General features: G+C 38.1%; 2 protein-coding genes across 3 annotated transcripts in view; one reads left to right on the forward strand and one right to left on the reverse strand.

The window, feature by feature from the left end:
- Positions 1-19,225, reverse strand: part of Slc31a1 (solute carrier family 31 member 1) — a 33,392-nt gene extending 14,167 nt beyond the window's left edge. Inside the window, exon 1 of the mRNA XM_015492185.2 lies at positions 19,075-19,225. The gene's annotated coding sequence lies outside the window, so the exon portion shown is untranslated. The remainder of the gene's footprint in view (positions 1-19,074) is intronic.
- A 138-nt stretch (positions 19,226-19,363) lies between these two features.
- Fkbp15 (FKBP prolyl isomerase family member 15) overlaps positions 19,364-20,583 on the forward strand; it is a 56,323-nt gene continuing 55,103 nt past the window's right edge. The window contains exon 1 of one of the 2 annotated variants that reach the window (XM_048783175.1): positions 19,364-19,541. In XM_048783175.1, the coding sequence (XP_048639132.1) occupies positions 19,489-19,541 (53 nt within the window). In that variant the 5' untranslated portion in view covers positions 19,364-19,488. The remainder of the gene's footprint in view (positions 19,542-20,583) is intronic. The other variant, XM_015492186.2, reaches the window with a different exon arrangement.

Consider the following 20,583-nt stretch of genomic DNA (forward strand, 5'->3'; position numbering starts at 1 on the left):
TGGATATTTTAGCTGCCTTTTCTTGGCCTGGGTCTGTTTTGAGGTGCAGTGGTAATAAGGATACTTAATTTTTATCAATTGCTTTTATGGAATATTAGGCTTGAGAAAATCATAGGTCTCAGCCAGAATCAGCAGAAACTTATGACCCTGGAATTTTTGCCACACCGATTTTGTACATGTGGTAAGTAAAACGATCAGTGGAGGAGGTGGGATTTAGTCAGTGGGAAAAAAGAGACATAGAAGACCTTAAAATTATATACATTCAAACACATATTATCTCCCCAGATTAAATGACAGGAGCTGACATATAGCACTAACTGCAATTGTAGGCTTCTGACAGCAGTCAGAACTCAGGAAAATAATTGCCCCAAACTCACGACCACCATCATTTCTACCACGTATACTCGCACACACACAAAAGGTCTCTTAGATTTTATTTTATTATTACTAGGGATTGAACCCTGGGTGCTCGACCACCAAGCACCCATAGTCCTGTTCATTTTTATTTTGACACAGGGTCTAGCTAAGTTGCCCAAGCTGGCCTCTAATTTGTAATTCTCCTGCCTCAGCCTCCCAAGTTGCTGGGATAACAGGTGTGTACAACCACGCTGGCTTAGATTTTTATCTTTTAAAATGTTTCTCAATAAAACAATGGCTACCATTTTACCGTCTGACTTTTTGCCTTTGTTGATAACAATAAAAATAATTCTAAGGAATCATCCACAATTTCTCACTTATTTTTCTTCAAAACACTGGTTGGGCTGAGAAAGATGTTGATAGAACTGGCCAGGAATTATTTAGCAATTATTGACAGAATTTAGTAATCATTATCATTGTTATTTTTTCTTTCTTCACTGTATACTGAAGTGAGAACTACTAATTCAGATAATCTGGATAGGAGTCCCTGCAAGCACGTTTCATGGAAAGAAACCAAACTATGTACAGTCTACATACTCAAGTATCAGCAGAATTTATGTGGCTGAATTACTCATACCTAAGACTCCTGGGATGCATCAAAAGTAATCAACTGCCAAACACATAAAGGGGAAAAATACTTCAAACAATTACACTTAAAGCTTAAAGTGTCTTCATTTATGAAGGGCTGATGATCTAGGCAAACAAGAAATGCTGCATGGACTGACAAATTTTAAAAAGAATAAAACAGCTATGAATTAGAGGGAGTAGCTCTTTTACTCTGAAGCTCTTGGCTAAGAATATCCATTTAGTAAAGAGGATGCTAAGTCAGGAGCTGCCTGAGAATCTTGCTCTAACTGTAACCACGGAAAGACAAAAAGCAAAGATGTCATTTGATTCTAATCAGATTAAGACATAAACCACTTTATTTCTGGATATTGGTTCAAGGTCACCCCTTCTGTCATAAATTTCATATGGTCCACATCACTCCACCTTATTAAGCTGCTCAGACTGAGCACAGGAGATGGGAAACCTGTTGGGGCAGGACAGATCCTAGAAGAACTGATTACATAATGAATTATATAGCCATGGAAGGCTATCATTTTCAAGAGAAAGCATGCTAATATCAAACTTAATTTTTCCAATGCTCTAGATCACCTCTCTCTTCTGGACAAACATGAATGGACCATACAATTACCATATAAGTAACAAACTATAAAAAAAAATAAATAGCTTAAAAATGAAAAAAAAAGACATGGGTGATAAATATTATATTGGACAAATTATTTTGTATTTTAGAGTTTCATTTTCCTTAATTATATGAACAAAAAATTATATAACAGAGTTCTACTAGAACTGAAACATAATTCTACATTTTCTCAGTTCAGTTTCCAGGAGAACAGAATGTCTCTTATCTTTTTTTTTTTTTTTTGGTACTGGGAATTAAACCCAGGGACACTTAACCACTGAGAAACATTCCCAGACCTTTTTATTTTTTGTTTTGAGGCAGGGTCTTGCTAAGTTGTTTAGGGCCTTGCTAAATTGTTGAGGCTGGCCTTGAACTTGTGATCCTCCTGCCTCAGCTCTGAGTCAGGTGTATCTATCTTATTTATCTTTGGGTCTCTTGTATTTTCTAATATCCCCAAACACAATAGATTACAATAATGTTTGAGGAAATAAATTGCTTTTCTGCATTTCTTCCTTGGCAACTTTAGAAAAATTCATTCCTTAATTTTTTTAATGATACACTAGGAAAACCTCAATTTCCTCTCTACCACCTTAATAAATCTGAAATACTATAAAACATTTGATGGATGTGCTTAGAAATTAATTAGTAGCTCTATCTCAAGAAGTAACAAAATGTAGTTGAACATATGCAAGTTGAACTTGGAAGAGTATTTCAAATTCACCTTGTTCCAACTATTCATTTCCTAAAAACCTAGAGACTGAAACCACAAAGCTCTTTGGAGGATCTGAACATTTACATTTCTGGCCTAATTTGCCTTTATAGATACTTTTATAAATTATTTGTTTTGAGACAAATGTGAGGACAGTGACTGTAAACAAAACTCACACCTTTTTTGAAAAGCAGCAGAGAACATTAGCTGCTATTGACCTTTAAATGGTTTGAAATGCTGCTCAGACCTGCACCTTGACAAGTGATAACAGTAGGAGAGAAGAGGAAACAGCAAACTTTAAGATCAACTTACAAATGTTTTTACTCTGTACATCTATCAAATAAATAATTGTATTTAACCTGAACACATGACATGGAAAGAAAGAACGGCATTTCCTTCCTATAAGTCCAACTGTTATTTTATCCTCACAATATCTCTTCTAAGATGGAGGAACCAAGGCAGAGAGAGCTTGAGTAGCCTGTCCAAGGCTATACTAGAAAGCTATTGCTAGAACCTAGGTATATCCTCACTCCTAGGTCCATTAAATCTACTTTACCCAATGTCATGTTTTTTATCTACAAATGTCATAATTTCGGTCACTTGACTAATCCCCAGTAATTCAGAAGATTGATCCAGCCTGCCTCTGGGTTTCAACATTAACAGCATTATTACAAACATGGGTTTTCCTTATGGTACCCTGCCTCTGTCCATTCTATTTATATATCAATGACAAATTAATCTACCTAAGGCATGACTATTTATCTGCTCAAAAAATTCCACTGCCTATTAACCTCTCCATTGTTTATTAACTTCCTTGGTCTGAAATCACAAAGACTCTAAAACAAAGACCTCAACCTACCTTTCTGCCTATGTGTACCTTATGTTCCAGCCAAATGAGTCTGGCAGTCTGTTTCTTGTGTTTCTAGGACTTACCCCGACACCTCCCATCTCTCTCATTATTCTTCAGTCTGGAATGTCCATCCTTACAATCTCTAATGCCACAAATCCTCCTGTTCTTCCAAGGCTAGTTCTAGGATCTTTAAATACCTCTAGCACATTGGGACTAGGTCTCACCAAATACCCTAAAATGTTTTTTTTGAAATCTTTTCAATCTGTGCCTTTTTCTGACATCATATTGACAGAATGAACATTATGGAGAAAAGGCAGGAGAAACAGTTGAGTGGATGTATTTCTCCAAAATTCCTTTTCATCAATGGCAGATGGTAAATGAGCCCCTCTTGGATGCTACTCCTTATTGATCCAGCTAAGGAGAAAAGTCTGATTCAAAACAGGGAGGCCTGGAAAGAGACTGATAAGGCATTTCTTCATCTATATGGAGAACCTGATATTGCCACCTGATTGTCCTGGTAGGTTGTGTGTTGCAAAATCTAAGCATTGGAAAGACTTTAGAAGTCAGTGCATGGAACTCCTCATGATATACAAATTCTATAATCATGATTGCAACAGCACTAGGGACTCCTCAGGCCAGTTGCTCCCTTCAGAAAGAGAAGCAAACACTCTTTTCAGCCAAGCCAAATACAGAAGATGCACCATAGGAATCTGAATCTTGTTATTTGGTGGTGATGATGTTGGTTAAAGAACCAGTACTCCAAGCTAAACTGGTTTTAATACTCTGGAATGCTTACTATTTGTATGTATTTCTCAAGCTATGATTTGGTTGTTAGGATCTACAAACAGGAACTAATCTCTGCCGGCTAAGACAAAGCTAGCTATCTTCAGCCCAGCTTCTGAGATTGACACAGTGCTGTTATGCTTGCTGACTGGCACTGAAGTCTTTCTGTTACAAGCAGAACTTTCCAGCCTTATGTCAATCTATTTACATTCACATCCCTATGTTCTATTAAAACTCATCTACTCACTTTTAAAATTTAGCACTTTCACACCTGTATGTTTTTTGTCATTTCCTGAGATTCCTGTCCCCTCGCATTTCTGAATATGTAAAAATCCTGCCACAATTTATTCAACATTTGTTATGCACTAAAGCTAAAACAAAGCCCCTGTTCTTATAAGTTATAATCTAACTCATTTTTTAAACATTTTTAGTTGCAGATGGATTTATTTATATGTGGTGCTGAGGATTAAACCCAGTGCCTCACATGTGCCAGGAAAGACTCTACCACTGAGCTATAGCCCCAGACCAATCTAACTCATTCTTAGAAGGTAAGTTAATATAGCACTTCTTCCATGAACTTTTTGCTTTTTTCTTGAATTCCTAATAGAAGAAAGCTCTTTCTTTTCTGAATTTCCCTAGTAATTTCTCTTATAACTTTAACTTACAGTTCTTAAAAAAATACAAGATCAAAAAATGTTATTTACACAGCAAGTTCCTTGAGGGCAAGAAATGTTCTAATTTCTACCTCCTTACAGCCTCTGGAAGAATACCCAACAAATATTCACTAATTTAAAAAGTATTTATTATTAATTTCTTAGAAAATCCACATGGGCTGGGCACAGTGGCACATGCCTGTAGGAGGCTGAGGCAGGGGCATTCCAAGTTCGAGGCCAGCCTTAGCAATTTAGCAAGACTCTCAGCAAAAGAAAAAACAAAAAGGGTTAGGAATGTGGCTTAGTGGTAAAGCACATGGTAACCTCTGGTACCAAAAAACCAACCAGCCAACCAACCAACAAAAAAACCTATCCAAATCTATGTGGGGTTCAGTATCTATCTATAAGGACCTAGATGCAAAAAGATATTTGCCTTTGTGGTACTACTCTAGAGGAGGAAACCTTCATTAAATATGTAAGCAAGTAAATATGTATAGGCAAATTACAATTTCAAGTTGTAATAGTGGTATGCAGGAAGTAGAAACAGTGTGGTGACAGAGAAGAACTGCAAAAGAAGCAATTTAGATGGAGTGCGGCAGGTGGGAAGAGAAAGAAAGAAGTCCTCCTTAAGAAGGTGACATTAAATAACTGGTAAAATTATTGGAGTTTGGTCAAGGGGCAAGGAAGTATCCCACTGAGGCGAGAAAAGAACAAATGGCTCTCAAGGTAAATATGAACACAACGTGCCAGCGGAGAGAAGGGGAGGCCGGAGAAGAGGAAAAGACTCTTTTTTTGCAGAATTGGGTATTGAATGAATGAAGAGAGGTAAAATGGGTGTCAGGAAGGCCTCAAAGGTCATTTTAAGGAGTCTGAATTTTATTTTGAGGGCTATTGGGAGCTATTTAGGGTAGTAAGCAGGGAATTACACGATCAGATTTATGTTTCCACAGGATATTAAAATATTGGCTGCTGTGTGAATACCGACCGGGTCTTTATTTGTTCTTCCCCAACAGTATTTCCAGTTCAAGTTCTACGTGAAGCAGATTTATACAAAGAAAGAAAAAATCTCTACAGAGCCATAGGCTACAATTGTTTAATTTGCCAGAATACAGAAATATATCTGTTAAAATTTTAGAAGGAGTTATATGGTATTCAAATCTAGCTTTGCTAATTTTTAGATGAGTCTCCTGGTGACATTTCCTATAAAAGTCCCATGGGTCTTTAGGTTGGCAATGGGTGTTCCGCATGGAGGCTTGCTGAAGGGAGTGTAATGATTCCAAAACCACATTAATAAACGACTCAAATCTGGTACTTGCTAGTTAAATAATTAAATAAGATGAAGGTAGATGAAGCTCCAGGAGAAATATGGGCAGCAGAATGTAAGACACACTATTAGGCAAATGCCTAATAGACTAATAGACTTTACCTGGACTACACAATCCATGTTCTACTGGACATCTTCCACAGTGATATAAAACAAACCCCACTGCATACTAGACTTGAGACCAAGATTAGATTCTGGTTCCAGCTCCATCACATTGAGTTCGTTTGTACAAAATACTTTCTTCAAGTTCAGCATTATGAACATTGGGGGCTGGATACTTCTTTATTGTATGAGCTGTCCTGTGTACTGTAAGGATTTCAACAGTATCCCTAGCTTCTGCCCATTATAGTGATAACCAAAAATGTCTACAAGTATTTCCCAAAGTCCCTTGGGGGGCAAAATCACCCACCCCCTTGAGAACTACTTTCATTCTCTGTGTTTCAGTGTCTCTCAAGTTCATGCGAACATGGACATAATATATATGTATTTTATATATATTTTGTATACCTTCAGGATAGTTACATGATTCAAATAAGACAGTGAATTGGAAAAAATCAGGCGAAAAAGACCATATAATAAAGGCAAAAGCACTATTTATTATTATTGTGTGAATCATTATCTGCTGAGTGCTCAACAATGAAGTCGAAGAAAAAGCACTTGCATCTTGCTGATATAATGCATTGTAGGCATAGATTAAGGATACAAGCAGGAAATGTCTTTTAGGTAGGTGTTCAAGAAATATTTGGTATTTGATTGATTTTAAGTGTGTGTGGGGGGTCTGGCAGTAACTTCATTTAGCTTTTGTGGCACATTGCCAGGCACACTTTTTCTGAATACTAATGAACCACAACAGCATGGGATGTTTCCAAACCTAATGCCACTTAAAGGACAGGTTTGAATTAAAGAAGAATGGTTACTCATTTTACAGATGAAAACCAAGATAGAGAAGCTTAACTGTCTAGCACAGGTCATAGAGCAATTAGTCTAGTGAAGTGAGTCACTAGAACACTGGACTTGAGGTCTGAGTCAGGGTTCTGACTCTGACCTCAAGTCCAGTGTTCTTTCTATTATTTATAGAATAGTATTTCTACCCAACTATGTTATGCCCCTATCTCAGCACAGTTGGTTGTTTTAATTTCTGGGGGCAACCCAGTGAAAATGAGATAAGTAAACAGAAATAGTTTTGAGAGAAACTTAAAAAAAATGAATATAGGCTTATTCCTATTAAGAGGCACAAGTTGAGCAATGAGGTGGCACATGCCTATAATCCCAGCTACTCAGGAGGCTGAGATTGGAAGATCCTAAATTCAAGGCCAGCCTGAGTGACTTAGTGGGACTCTGTGTCAAAATTAAAAAAAAAAAAATGGCTGGGGATATGGTTCAGTGGTAGAATGTTTGTGTAGCATGCACGAGGCCCTGGGTTCAATCTCCATGCATGTGCGCACATGCACACGCACACACACACAAAATAAATAGATAAAAAGGCGTAGTTAGTCTGTATATTCAGGGTAAATCAGTGTCAAGTCATTCAAGCATTCTGTCAAGTTTATGAAATTCTTGCCCATTAAGTAGTCCAGAAGGAGCTAAATCTAATTGTTACCTCCCCCTATAGTTTTGTCTTACAATGTTCTCTACCATGTTTATGGCTCAGAATATGTGCTAAAACTATGACTTGTTCTTGGCTGTCCTGCCTCTACATGGCTCTAAGTGAAAGGACACATTTTATCATTCTTTTACCCAAATACCATTCTACATTTTCACTGTTAAAAACAGAACTTTTGAGAATAATTCATAAAAATGACACCATTTTACTCTTTTAAAATACAAGAACACCTCTATTTATAATACCTGTGTGAACTTTCAAATATTTAATGGTGTCACAAAGAGTCATCATTCCCAACCAGTGATACAAGAGTTTTCTGGATAATTCCCAGGTAACATGTGTGGGAGCTCACCTTAACCTTTATAATGATTAGAATTTGAAAGAACATAGGAGTAGAAATTTCAGTTCTATCCCTGGTTTTTCTGTTACATTAGGTAATGTAGTCTTTTTGGTCACAGTTTCCTTGATCAAGGGATAAAATATTCATCTTTAGAACCCTGGAAAAGTTTAGATGCATATAATAGATTCAATGAGAAGCAAGTACGTACTTGTTTTTTCTAAATGCACTCTGAATAATAGTTGATGCTTTAGGTATTATAAAATTTCAGGGGCTTTAACACATACTTATCAAACACATTTCTGAGCATCTAGCATTTTCCAATTTGCCAATCTTAAACAAAAATCTCCTCTGAGAGATACCTTGCCTGAGCAGATACAACAAGAGCAAGAAAAGCCTTCCCTGTTCTTAGAGTCAGACTGCTGACTCTTTGGGCCCTGCTGCTTCAACTCAAAGTAAGTTGTTAAGACTTTGTGCAAATAATACACACACATAAAAGTGGGGCAATAAAATATCAAGTAGATATCAAATGCAAATGTTTATATGAAAGTGACTGGTACATTAATAAGGTACATAATAAATAATAAATGCTAATTACTTTCCTCATAACTTGAGTGCTTCTCAAAGTATAGTCTAAAGACCTCCTGTATAAAAAGCATCAGGGATGTTTGGCTAAAATTGAAAAGTATGACCCCTACTTCACACAACTGAATTAGCTTCTAGGGAGTAATTCATAAAAATGACACAACTGTATTCGCAACTAATGTAGAAAAATAAACTACAGAAAATACATACTTTCCCCTTCATCTGAAATGTAAAGATTTTATTCACACAGTGGTTAAGAAAACCCCTCTCAAATCCCAGAGATGAAGGATTCAGTATTAGCCCAATATTTAGATGTTTTTTAAATTTTTTTATTTTTAAAGATTTAATTTTTTGGGGGGTTAGACACAATACCTTTATTTTATTTATTTATTTTTATGTGGTGCTGAGGATTGAACCCAGGGCCTTGTGCATGCCAGGTGAGCGCTCTACCGCTGAGCCACAACCCCAGCCCATATTTAGATATTTATCAAACCAAACAGGAATTCTTATGCATTCTTCTGGGCTAATAGTGAATTCTCCATCTTTGGGATTTGAGGGGGGGCTTTCTTAACCACTGATTGAATAAAGTGTGAAATGAATAAAATCTTTTGAGTTTCAGATGAAGGGGAAAGTATGTATTTTCTGTAGTTTATTTTTCTACATTAGTTGTGAAATACAGGAATTGAACATTCAGAAGGATGGACCTCAAACAGGAAGTGCACTATTTTACTAAGACTTTTAAATTCCTTCTAGGTGAAGAAATTGTGGCATGTAATTCCCAATAAGATTACTCAAAATTAAGATCTGCTTCCAGCTGAACCATGCAAGAGTCTGTCCCTAACCAACAACTGCATTTTTGAAATTGGGATTTGGTTTGAGATCTTGAATAGCCCACCACACACAAACAAAGTTATCAGAAGGAAGCGGTGGGCAGAAAAGACATTTTCTCTTTCTTTGTTATGGCAACTCTCCAAATATAGCAAGGGATCTATACTCATTCTCTAACAGGTAAAACTGACCTTACTGGTTGTGGGCCCTTGGGCAAATTACTTAACACCTCTCTCTGTGATTCAGCTCTTAAATAAGGATAACAGAAGTAACCTATCTCATAGGGTTGTTTTAAGAGTTATTATCAGGTGTTCACCAGAGCAATGGCCAGTGGCTGAGACAGCAGGTTAGTTTCCTCTACAAAAGAGATGACCACAGCACTATGTCACGACAGTGCGCATTTAAACACTTTCCTAAGCACAGCACCTAAATATAGTAGTAAGCCCTTGACAAATCTTCATTATTATTGCTTCTTAATCTATTGTTCTCTCCAAACTAGACATTGGTATCATTCCCCAAATCCTTTGATTTGACCGCCATCAATTACCCCCTAGCCGATCATTCTTTCTAGTCTCTTCAGTTCTTTATTTGGGGCCCTCACAGGCATGCTAGTGAGTCCTGGCCATTTGACTTTACAGGCAAGGATGTCTTTCACCTGTATGATCATGTGCTCAGTCATTTTCTTCAGTCTCATTCCTAACTGCATCCTGTTTTCTTTTAAACATTTCAAAGTTCCTAGCTTCTGCTTCTCTGTTTTCTGACTTTAAACAATACTTTTTCTTATTACTGTATTTCTATGGTAATTTCACTAGGGTTTTTAAAAGAAAGAGATCAGTTCAAAATGCCATTTGAAACAGAAATATGATATATTATACCAAATTTTTGTCCATCTCATCTACATTCTAGTTTCTTAAGAGTCAATAAAAATTCTAAGCTACAGTAGCACCATGTAGCCTGTGGTCTTGATGAAACCATAATGAAGGAAATTCTTTTTATGTTCAGTTTTCTAAAAAGTTCATGAAACCTTTTTTTTTTTTTTTTGTGGTATTGGGGATCAAATTCAGGGCCTCAAGCATGTTAGGCAATCGCTCTAAGACTGAACTACATCCCCAGACCTTCTACTTTGAGACATATCTTGCTAAATTGCCCAGGCTGGTCTGGAACTTGTCATCTTCTTGCCTCAGCCTCCTGAATAGCTGGGATTACAGGTGTGTGGTGCCAGGCCTGGTGTGAAGCCCTGCAAGGCATCATTTAGCAGCAATTTCCCCAGGGACTCTGGCACTGAAGAGAACTTGTATTTGGAAAGGAAGGACTACCTAGGAGAGCTGCATGTTATAGTTCTGTCCTCTGGAGTTATAGGTCACAAATGGGCCTGGTTATCTACAATCTCACAGTTTATCAGAGCTATTTCACATAGAGATTAAGAGTGCTTAAAGCATGGCCCATAGAAAAGTTTCTTTATTCTAAAGTTAGAAAAATTATAACTAATCAAATTGTGTCTTTTAAATGTATAGCTTCATTCACTTACAAGCTGGAGTAAGGTAGCTGAAACCTGAGAAGGTAGCAAAATAGAGGCGGAATCACTGACATCTACTTCAAGTCAATTCAGTAAGTATTTACAAAGTTCCTTCTATCTCAGGGACCATAGTAAAAAGTACCTTCTGTCCCAGGGAAGACAGTAAAAACACATGAGCAGACAGATATTAGTTAGGCTTTCTTTGTTTTAGCTTTCAATTTCATTCCCTACATAATTGTAATAAAATGCAAATCGTGAATCCTCTACTTGGTAAACACAGTTGGGGGACAGTCTTCTTTTGTTCTGAGTTTATACTTATTCATTTTGCAAATTAACTCTTAAGTAATATACTGAAAAGCACTAGAAGAGTCCATAGGACTGCAATGCAGGTAACTTTAGTGCAGTCTGCAATTCAACATAATTTTGGTGAAGTTACCTATACGTGGCCCCCACTTAAGATTTAGTCTGAATGAGATATAAAAAATAAGATGTTCCAAAAAAATGACACTTTTCAACTCTTTCACTTCTCATTGGCAATTAAAGTCTTACAGATCAGAACTAGAAGAATTTATTTATCAGTCTGATGCATATACACTTTGACACAGCTTCTAAATATTTATCCTATGGATACACTTGCACATATGAGAACTGTTATACGTACAAAATTATTCATTGCAGGACTATTGTAATAGCACAATAGAAAAAAAATACAGCCTAAATGTTCATTGGTAGGGCAGTGATCAAACAAGTTATCATATTTCCTTGTGTTCACTGGTAGTGCAGTGATCAAACAAGTAATCATATTTCCCTGTGATGGGACACTTTGTAGCCACTAAACAAGAATGAGGAAGCTCTATACACATATAGAATGATATCCAACATAAATTATAAAATGAAAAAATAAGTTGGTTGTACTTATTGTACATTTGTAAAAAAATGCAAAAAGGGAAGAAGCATGTATATATTATTGTATTTTGTAAAATTAAATTTAAAAAATTAAATTATTATCAAGTCCAATCTTGTTTTTTTTTTTTTTAATTCATGGTGCTGGAGATTGAACCTAGGGCTTTATGCTGGGCAAATATTCTACTACATATCCTGTTTTGGTTGCAAATAACATAGCAGCTCTTATTTCTCTGAGCCACATCCCCAGTCCTCTTTAATTTATATATGGGGAAATTGAGGCATATATTCTTGAATTGACACTAATATATTCTCCATTCAGTTGAACATCAGCTTCTGAAAAGAGGCTCTGTAACACTTGGCTAACCTCTTTCCTCAACCCTCCATTCCTCAGGATGGTTTGCTGGGAAGTAACTAAACAGGGGGGGTTTCTGAGCTTCACATATCCTGTTTTGGTTGCAAATAACATAGCAGCTCTTATTTCTCTTGCCCACTCCCACCTTTCTGTACAAAGAAGATCAAATATACCACTACATTCTTCACAAAGGCCTTTAGAAAAGCTTTTATTTGCCTGGTCCGAATAGCACAACTCAAATTTGATATGTCAAACAAACAAACTGAAAAGGTCTTTAGTTATGCAATGACAGAAGGGCCTAAGTCCAACAGGGAGTGGATCTCCCAGCTACTACACTCCACTTCTCTGATGGCTTTTGTTGCTGGTTAAGCCACAATTGGAATAATGCAATCATGAGGTGCACCTTTACACACTTCCCTTACTGGACTTTCTGACACATTTCTAGTCTGCTAATCATGACTACTTTAGAATGATTTATGTAAAGATTTCAGAATGTTTTCTAGACAGTAGGAGAACACAGCAAGTGCTACACTATGTGTCAAAGACTGTGAGCTGATGATCTAAGTTCACCACATCAGCAATGTTACATTAAGCAGACCACTCAAACCCAATAAAGATTATTTTCTTCAACTGCAAAACAGATATAAAAAATGTCTACTCAGTCAATCTAACAAAGTTGTAAGGATCAAATAAAATATACTTTCTAATTCAAAACTATATTAAGTATGAAATATTATTAATAATATCTTACTGGCTCATTAAATAAGAAAATAAATCTCAGAAAGGAGATTTCTAAGTCACACAGAGGGCTCACTTTCACGTTACTTACAGTATAGAGCCTTTCATAGTTTGATCTGAAGAACACTAGTTAGTTATATACCCATCAGCAAAGCATTTCTTTAACTATCTTCTTGGTATGATCAAAGACAGACAAAAGTCCTCTATGCTTAAACTCTTATTTTTTCTTTTTCTTTTCTTTTTTTTTTTTTTTTTTACAGTACTTAGGATTGAACCCAGGGGCATTTTACCACTGAGCCATCTCCCCAGCTCTTTTTATTTTTTTATTTTGATACAGCATCTCCCTAAGTTGTCTAGTTGAACTTGTGATCCTCTTGCCTCAGCCTCCTGAATCTCTGGGATTATAGGAGTTCAACTGTCTAGGTTACAGTGTTATTGGTTTGCCTGGGAATTAATATGGTATGAGGTAGAAACTCGAAAACATTTGAACTATTTTTTTTTATTCAGTAGGAAAATGCAATTAAATCTATTAAATAAGGTAATAGGAATTTATACCCTTTCAAAACATTAATAAAAGGTGATTTAATGAAGACTTGAGTTCTAGATCTGGCACTTGGAGCTTACTACCTGTGTGACCCTGAGGAACTTGGTCTATTCATTCATTCATTCATTCAATATTTATTGCATGAAGTTACTGTGATGAATCCCTAACCTAAAGAAGCCCAGTCTGGTAGAAGAGGAAAACATGAAATTAAAATACAGTTTGAGATATACAAGATAGAGATTATGCAAAGGGTGAGAGGTGATAAAAAGCCAACAGAACAGGTAGGATGATTTGGATTATAATCTCGATTAGAATTGATAATAATAAAGGTTTGAAACTGAATGTGAATAAAATGAAATGACTACTCTGAAGACAATAATTCATAACAAGAGTCTTTGATCCTTAAGTCTATTTCTTTCCTTCTTGTTTCCAACTTGGCTGTGGGGACACAGAGCATTCCTCTTTCATTTCATAAATTGAATCACTACACTTTAGGTTCTCTAAACTGTTGCAAAATTATATAAACACTTATCATAGTCCTATAATAACTTCATTATCTATTTAGGAAAAGATTCAACCTGGCTAAAAAAGGTCCTTTAACATGTCACTGGTATCTTTATGTATTCCTTCCAGATCATTTCTCATATTTACTTTTGAGAAGCAGGCTTCCATCTCATTATGCTCTATTGCATAATGTCCTCAGTCTACAAAAGCAGGTTGTATACTAATCCCCAGGGCCATTGTGTAAAGGAAAAGAGGTAGGGTGGACCCTTCTCAACCCTTTCCTTCTCTGCAGGGCTTTGCATTCCTAAGGATGGGCCCCTCCTCTGCTGGGGGATGTTACCTAAATCATGAAATGATGTTACTCAAAGCATTGAAACTTCAAAAGCATTTCCTTTCCAGTACCTGCTATAAGATTTCTTATGGCCTACACTGTTCATTGTAATATATTAAGTATCAGACTTTAGACGACTCGTCATACTTAGTCACAAAGTATGGGACACCAATGATTTTTTTCAAATGGCTTTGGTATGCTAAGAACTGCATGTGGCATCAGCAACTTCCTCAGGCCTCCCTCCCCTTTCTCCATCATGCCTGCCTTGCCAACTTGAAATGACAGTTATCTGGATGCTGCCTGGTCACTGACTTATCTGACATTCACTAATTGAAGTCATTTTGTCACTGCAAACACCTGTTTTTCTAGTGATAATTGTGTCATCTTTTCCCTATTGTAGTGGGGAAAGTGCAAAGAGGAATCAACAGCAGAGCCACGCTGGAAACAAAAGGGAGAGGAAGACATTAAGTATCAGACTCTGAATAGTAGGAATTGTTACCTTCTAAGGAGTCATTTTACTTTATTCACATTCAGACTGAAACTTTTATCCTTATCAATTCAAAATTGAGATTATAACCCAAGGGGAACTGGATTGAGGTTTTTCAACAGGTCAATTACACTGCCTTGAATGGTGGATCGCATTCAATTCTTACATCCACAAGAAGGGGTTATTCACGTGGAGTGGGGCAAGGTAACAGTTGACTTTATATTTCAGACACTTCTAGGCCATATAGATTTTTCTTATATTAATCATGTCATTGGAATAAAAAAAATCCTTTTCCTACTGATCTAAGGACAAACTTGTTAACATATATGGCTCTGGATTCCTTTTTAATTTTAATCCATCATTGTTGTCTTATACTTAGTAAATTCTCCCACAGAACTCTTAAGCAACTTACCTAACAACACAATGGCTAGGCCATCCTCCAATATGATGGAGGCAACACTTCTGTTCTCCCTCTCAGTAAGCTATGTTTAGGAAGGGTGTCAATTGTGTTCGTTCACAGACCAATTTATGCCAGTTGAGTTTATTGTTATAAATATATAACTTAATTTCATATTATGTAAAATAGTGAAGTATAAATGGGAAAAATGAGAGTCGCAACTAACACTAATCGAGTACTTATTACCTGCCAGGCATTGTTCTTAGTGCTTTATACACCATAACTCATATAATCTTTACAAGAACCCAAAGAAATGGATACTATCATTACTCCTATTTTACAAAGGAAGAAACCAAGCAATTTGCCTAAGGCATATACAACTAATAAGTAGCGAAGAAATTTGACTCTAGAGCTTAATATAACTACTATTCCACAGAGCCTCTCTAGTAGTTGTTTGTATAAAAATCAAACTAACTATTTTGGAAAGACTAGATAAAGGTGAGTCACACAGATACATACAATCTGCTGTTAGGTATGTGGAAAAGTCCAATATAAAGGCTGAGAGGAAATGTCATCAACACCTAGAAAGATTCTGCATTGGGACTGCTTTGCAAATGACTTTATTCACTGCATTTTAAAGAAACCACAGATTAAGACTTCTAAGTGATCTCTTAAGGGTCAGATAGTAGACATTTTAGGCAAAATGGACAAAATGGTTGCAGTTTTTGCTGCAACCACTTTACACTGCCTTATAGGATGAAGTAGCCAAAGATGATATGTAAATAAATGAGCATAGCTGTGTTCCAAAAAACCTTATTTACAATAACAGACAGGGGGCTGGGGTAGGATTCACAAGTGTTGATCTCTAAGACCAACACTTTAGAAAAGGCTGGGCCTTAGGTTAAAAGAAAAGGATCTAATTTAAAATATAAACATCCTGCAAAGGATGCTTATATTTTAAATTAGAATAAAATGTGTAAATTATGCAAAGGATGCTTATATTTTAAATTAGAATAAAATGTGTAAATTATGTGTGTAACTAATACTCAGAGGATTCCCACTTTAATTAACTTTGTGTGTTTGCCAAAGTTGCTCCCTCAACCTGGAAAGGCTTATTTCTTCACTTTCACTTGGAATCCTACTCATCTTCAAAGCCTATTCCTAACCCTATAATCTCCTCCAAACTAGGTATGAGCTGTTCCTCTTTTGAAATCCTACAATAATTAATTTCTTCTTCTTATGGGACTTTCTTCACTATGTCATCAGTTATGGTTATTTGTGCACTCTACCCTCTATGGACTGTGAACTCTTTGAGGACAAAACAATGATTTACTTAACTTTCTTACCCTACACAACACCCAGCACAGTCCTCCACACACAACAGGCTTTCAGATGATATTTCTTGAATTTTATTCTGACATTCTTCTGCTTTCAGTGATGGAAGGAACAGAACACTATACCAATATCAAACTTATTCAATTCAAATCCCTATATCACTATAATTTAATTTAGCTCTAACTTCATTAATTTTAAAATACATTCACCAGCACAGGTCAATATGTGTATACTTGTATATAAAATTATCTGTTGCAAAATTACTGGTAATTTGAAAGGAATTATTAAAATTGCTGCTTCCCAGTCAATTTTCAGGAGATCAACACATTTTATGAATACACTGAAAAACTGTATACTTAAGCAAAATAAAATAAACACAAATACTTAATTTAAACTTGAGATCAGGGTTATGTCTTACTTATCTTTGTGCCCCAGTGACACTCAGTAGATATGTGAAAGGAGATCCATTCCAAAGTGTTTTTGGAGCCTGGCCCAAGCTCAGAGTGAGTTAGAAGAGGTTGGGACAGAAGCCCAGGTTTCCCGTTTCTTTGTCTAATACTATCAATCTGGAGATACTCTAATTCAGAAAGACACTTGCTTTTCAGGTACACCCAATCCTGCAAATTTGAGTGTGGGACTGTGGAATACTTGCCACCATCTTTCTATTTCTCATACTGCCAATGAAAAAAATCAGCACCTGTGTCCCCACAATGGTAATCTGGGTGTTCATGTTTGTGGTGTCCCAATCACCAAAAAGGTTGATTTTTAGGATTCCCAAATATCAAAAAAAGCTGCTTAAAACATCCTGGAGAAAAACATCTCCATCCAAGAATGCAAGATAAGAGCTCAAGAGAATCAAAGATGAGCTTGGCATATTTTAAAAGCACTGTTTAAACTCGGCCCTAAGGCATATCCCTATAATCCTAGCTACTTGGGAGGTTGAGGCAGAAGAATCCCAAGTTCAAGGGCAGCTTTAGTAATTTAGTGAGAAACTGTTTCAAAACAAAAAATGAAAAGGGTTAAAAATATGGCTCAGTAGAAGAGCAACCCTGGTTCAATCCCTGTACCAATGAAAAACAAAACAAAACAAAACAACACTACTCTAGTGCTGAGTGACATATACTAGGGAGAAGGAGCTAGAAAAGAGCTAAGGTTCATTTCTGCCCCCAGAGGTAGCCAAGTTCATTTATCCAGTTCATTCCCCCCACCCAGAGGTAGACAAGTTCACATTCTATTCAGAGCTACTACAACAGGTTCCAGTTCTAATGCTTAGATTCCACTTGCATCACTACTTTAACACTGTTAGCCTTCACTGCTTTAACCATCTTAAACTATAAAATAAACATAAGAAACAGCAAACAGCACTATCCTCAGTTAAATAGAGAAATAATTTACTTACAAAAATTATAGTTACATATAATATTTCTAGATATCCTATTCCCCCCCTTTCCCTCCCCTAGAGTTTCAGACAGTATAGTACAATCACCTTCAATTAACAAAAGAGAGTAAGCAATCCAGATAGTCACAGCCAATACAGCATTTTTATCTCTCTGGAAGCTACCTATACAAGGCAAGAGTCATGGCTGGATTCTATAGGTCACACGGGAAAAGCAATCTAAGTAAATTAAGGAATACAGGAACAAGGAGAAATTTCATTATTCAAACCAATAAAGAATTAATGAGAACTCATTATAGGCAAGAAGGCTTACAATTTAGTAATATGCAAACTATAATAAGAAGCACAACCAGGGAAGTGCCAAAAGGTACCAAGTTCTCTCAGAGTAAGCTACCAATCATTTCACTTTAATGCTAAGAGATTAAAACATTCAGGTAAGGGACCAACCCGACTGAGAGGGAAGACTGAGTGAAACAACTCCAGTGAGACCTGTGGAAATGGATACTACACTGGGATACTATCTGCTTATCCACAGCTTGATTAAGCCAGAGCTACCCCAAGATTGTTCCAAGAATTATACCAGGTTAACCAAAAAATATTTATGTAAGACACAGAGGGTGGAAACTGGAGGCAGAAAAGTTGGCATAAACTGATGTTGATTTAGGATTGTTGCAAGAAGACTCAGCAAAACCAGGGACTTTAATGTCCCCAAAGTTTTCTCCTTTTCGTCACCCACTCCTAGAATATCCTAATTTTTCTGCACCTTATTTGCGGGTACTCTGGAAAGGGGTATTCCTCCTTCCCTGCTCCCTGGCATATGCCACACAGTCCAGTGATGACCACTTTATATGGGCACACAGTGTTTAAGGGCTATTAGGTTCATGTTCACTCATTAGCTCTCTGAATCCTGAATGGAAGGATCAGGAATCCAGTCCCAGCCTGCCCTTTACTCTGCGTGACCTCGGACTAGTCACCCAAGTTCATTCGTTTCCTTAATTGCAAATTCTGGGATTATGAGGGGACCTGAATTGGACTCATAAAAGCTTCTTGACAAGTTGGTACACAAGGAACTGGACACACTGCCCATTGCATAGAGGGGAAACTGAGGCACCGAGCACCCTGCCTAAGGTCACTCCAGCTATGTCACTGTAGGAGCCAGGCCAAGACTCAGATCTCTAGCCCGGGGATCTTTCTCCTTCCGCCGAGCAGAGAAGAGCGGCGGAGGGTCCTTGCCCCGGAGGGAGAAGGACAGTGGCCATGCCAGGATTGTGAGAAGCAGCGGGGAGGCCTTACCTTGCCAGGTCGAGTCCCGCCACAGACACCTCGCTCTCAGAGCCTGAGTTCGTCACCGACTCAGGACTTCTCAGAAGCCCCTACTACTTCTGCCCGGCTCGACGTGTCCACCACTGCCACAGAGGCCGCGGGTTCCCGCCCCTGCCCCGCCCCTAGGTTCGCTGACCAATCCTCGTGCAGAACTTCGGAACCCCGCCCCCTTTGCGGGCAGGAGAGGCCTCACGTCGTGCCTGCGCGAAGCCCTCATTTGCCTTTGCTCCACCCTTTCCAGAATCCAGTCTCCTCGCCGCAGAGCAACCGGGCGAGTTTGCCCTGCCGGAAAAAAGCGCGCCACCGCGGCATTTTACGACGTCGGCGGTGACAGGCCCTGGGAACATCCGGCTTTCTCCCCACCGCCTGGAGAAGGCGAACGCGATGTTCGGTGCCGGGGATGAGGACGACACCGACTTCCTCTCGCCTAGTGGCGGGTGAGTGACTGAGAAGCACGGGCCATAAGGCATGGCTGACAGAGACCGGCGGATGGTTGGAGGGGTCGATCTCTTCTCAGGCCTCTTTCCAACTTCCGGGTCCAGACCCCGGCCGCATTCCGGTGCTTACACTCCTCAGAATCTTGGGCAGGGCTCGCAAGTGCGAGGAGTCTGTGGATCTGGGTTCTGGAGCTGGCATCTCCCTTGACACGCAGTATGACTCTGGGGTTCCCCTTCTGTTCCCTGGGTCAAAATTTCTCTGAAGTGGGGTGATTGCTGATGAGTCTGCCTGCCTCCGAGTTTTTAGAGGAGTCAGCTGGGGCCACACGAGAGTTTCTCTTCTAAAACCATGGATGAGGCGGTGACACTTTAGAACCAGGACTGGTGGGTCGGCCCCAGCATTCTTCAAGGCCTAGATCGGATGTCACCTTTTTGGTACTTTCCCTCTCCCATCACCCCGGGCAGAATAAAATACTTTCTATTCCTCATTCGTCCGACCAGGCTTGTATTTGCATGCGAACCTAGTAGATTATAAACCCTGGTAGGACAGGGACAGCTTATATTGTTCGTTTTAACTAGAGCTCAGCACGGGACCTTGCACATAGTAAATGATCAGTGAGTGTCTTTTGAATAATAGCTGTGAAATTGCACTCTGTAAACCGTGAAGTTTAAAACCATTGTGAGAGGCTGCGGTTGTTAACCCCTGTCCTCAAACATTATGTATACCATCGTCGTTTTCAATAATTAGTTTAGGGTTTTCGTTTGTATTGGGTTAGTGTGTTTTCTCTTGTGTTGTATTAAGACGCCTTGACTGCCAGTCTCTGATGTTTGCATAGCCTTTCTTTGACCATCTTCATTACAAATGTTGTGCATCCTGAAGAATGATGAGCACATTAACATATGCCCCTTGTTCTACTAAATGGGAAGAGGTTACAGAGATGATTAAGTTGCTGTACCGACCCTCAAGTTGCTGTTGCAGAGTTTAACACATAAATAACCATAAGATGACTGACTATCTTTTGGACTCTTTGTGGACACCCAC

The sequence above is a fragment of the Marmota marmota genome, unplaced genomic scaffold, assembly GCF_001458135.2.
Source record: "Marmota marmota marmota unplaced genomic scaffold, marMar, whole genome shotgun sequence".
Classification (NCBI taxonomy): domain Eukaryota; kingdom Metazoa; phylum Chordata; class Mammalia; order Rodentia; family Sciuridae; genus Marmota; species Marmota marmota.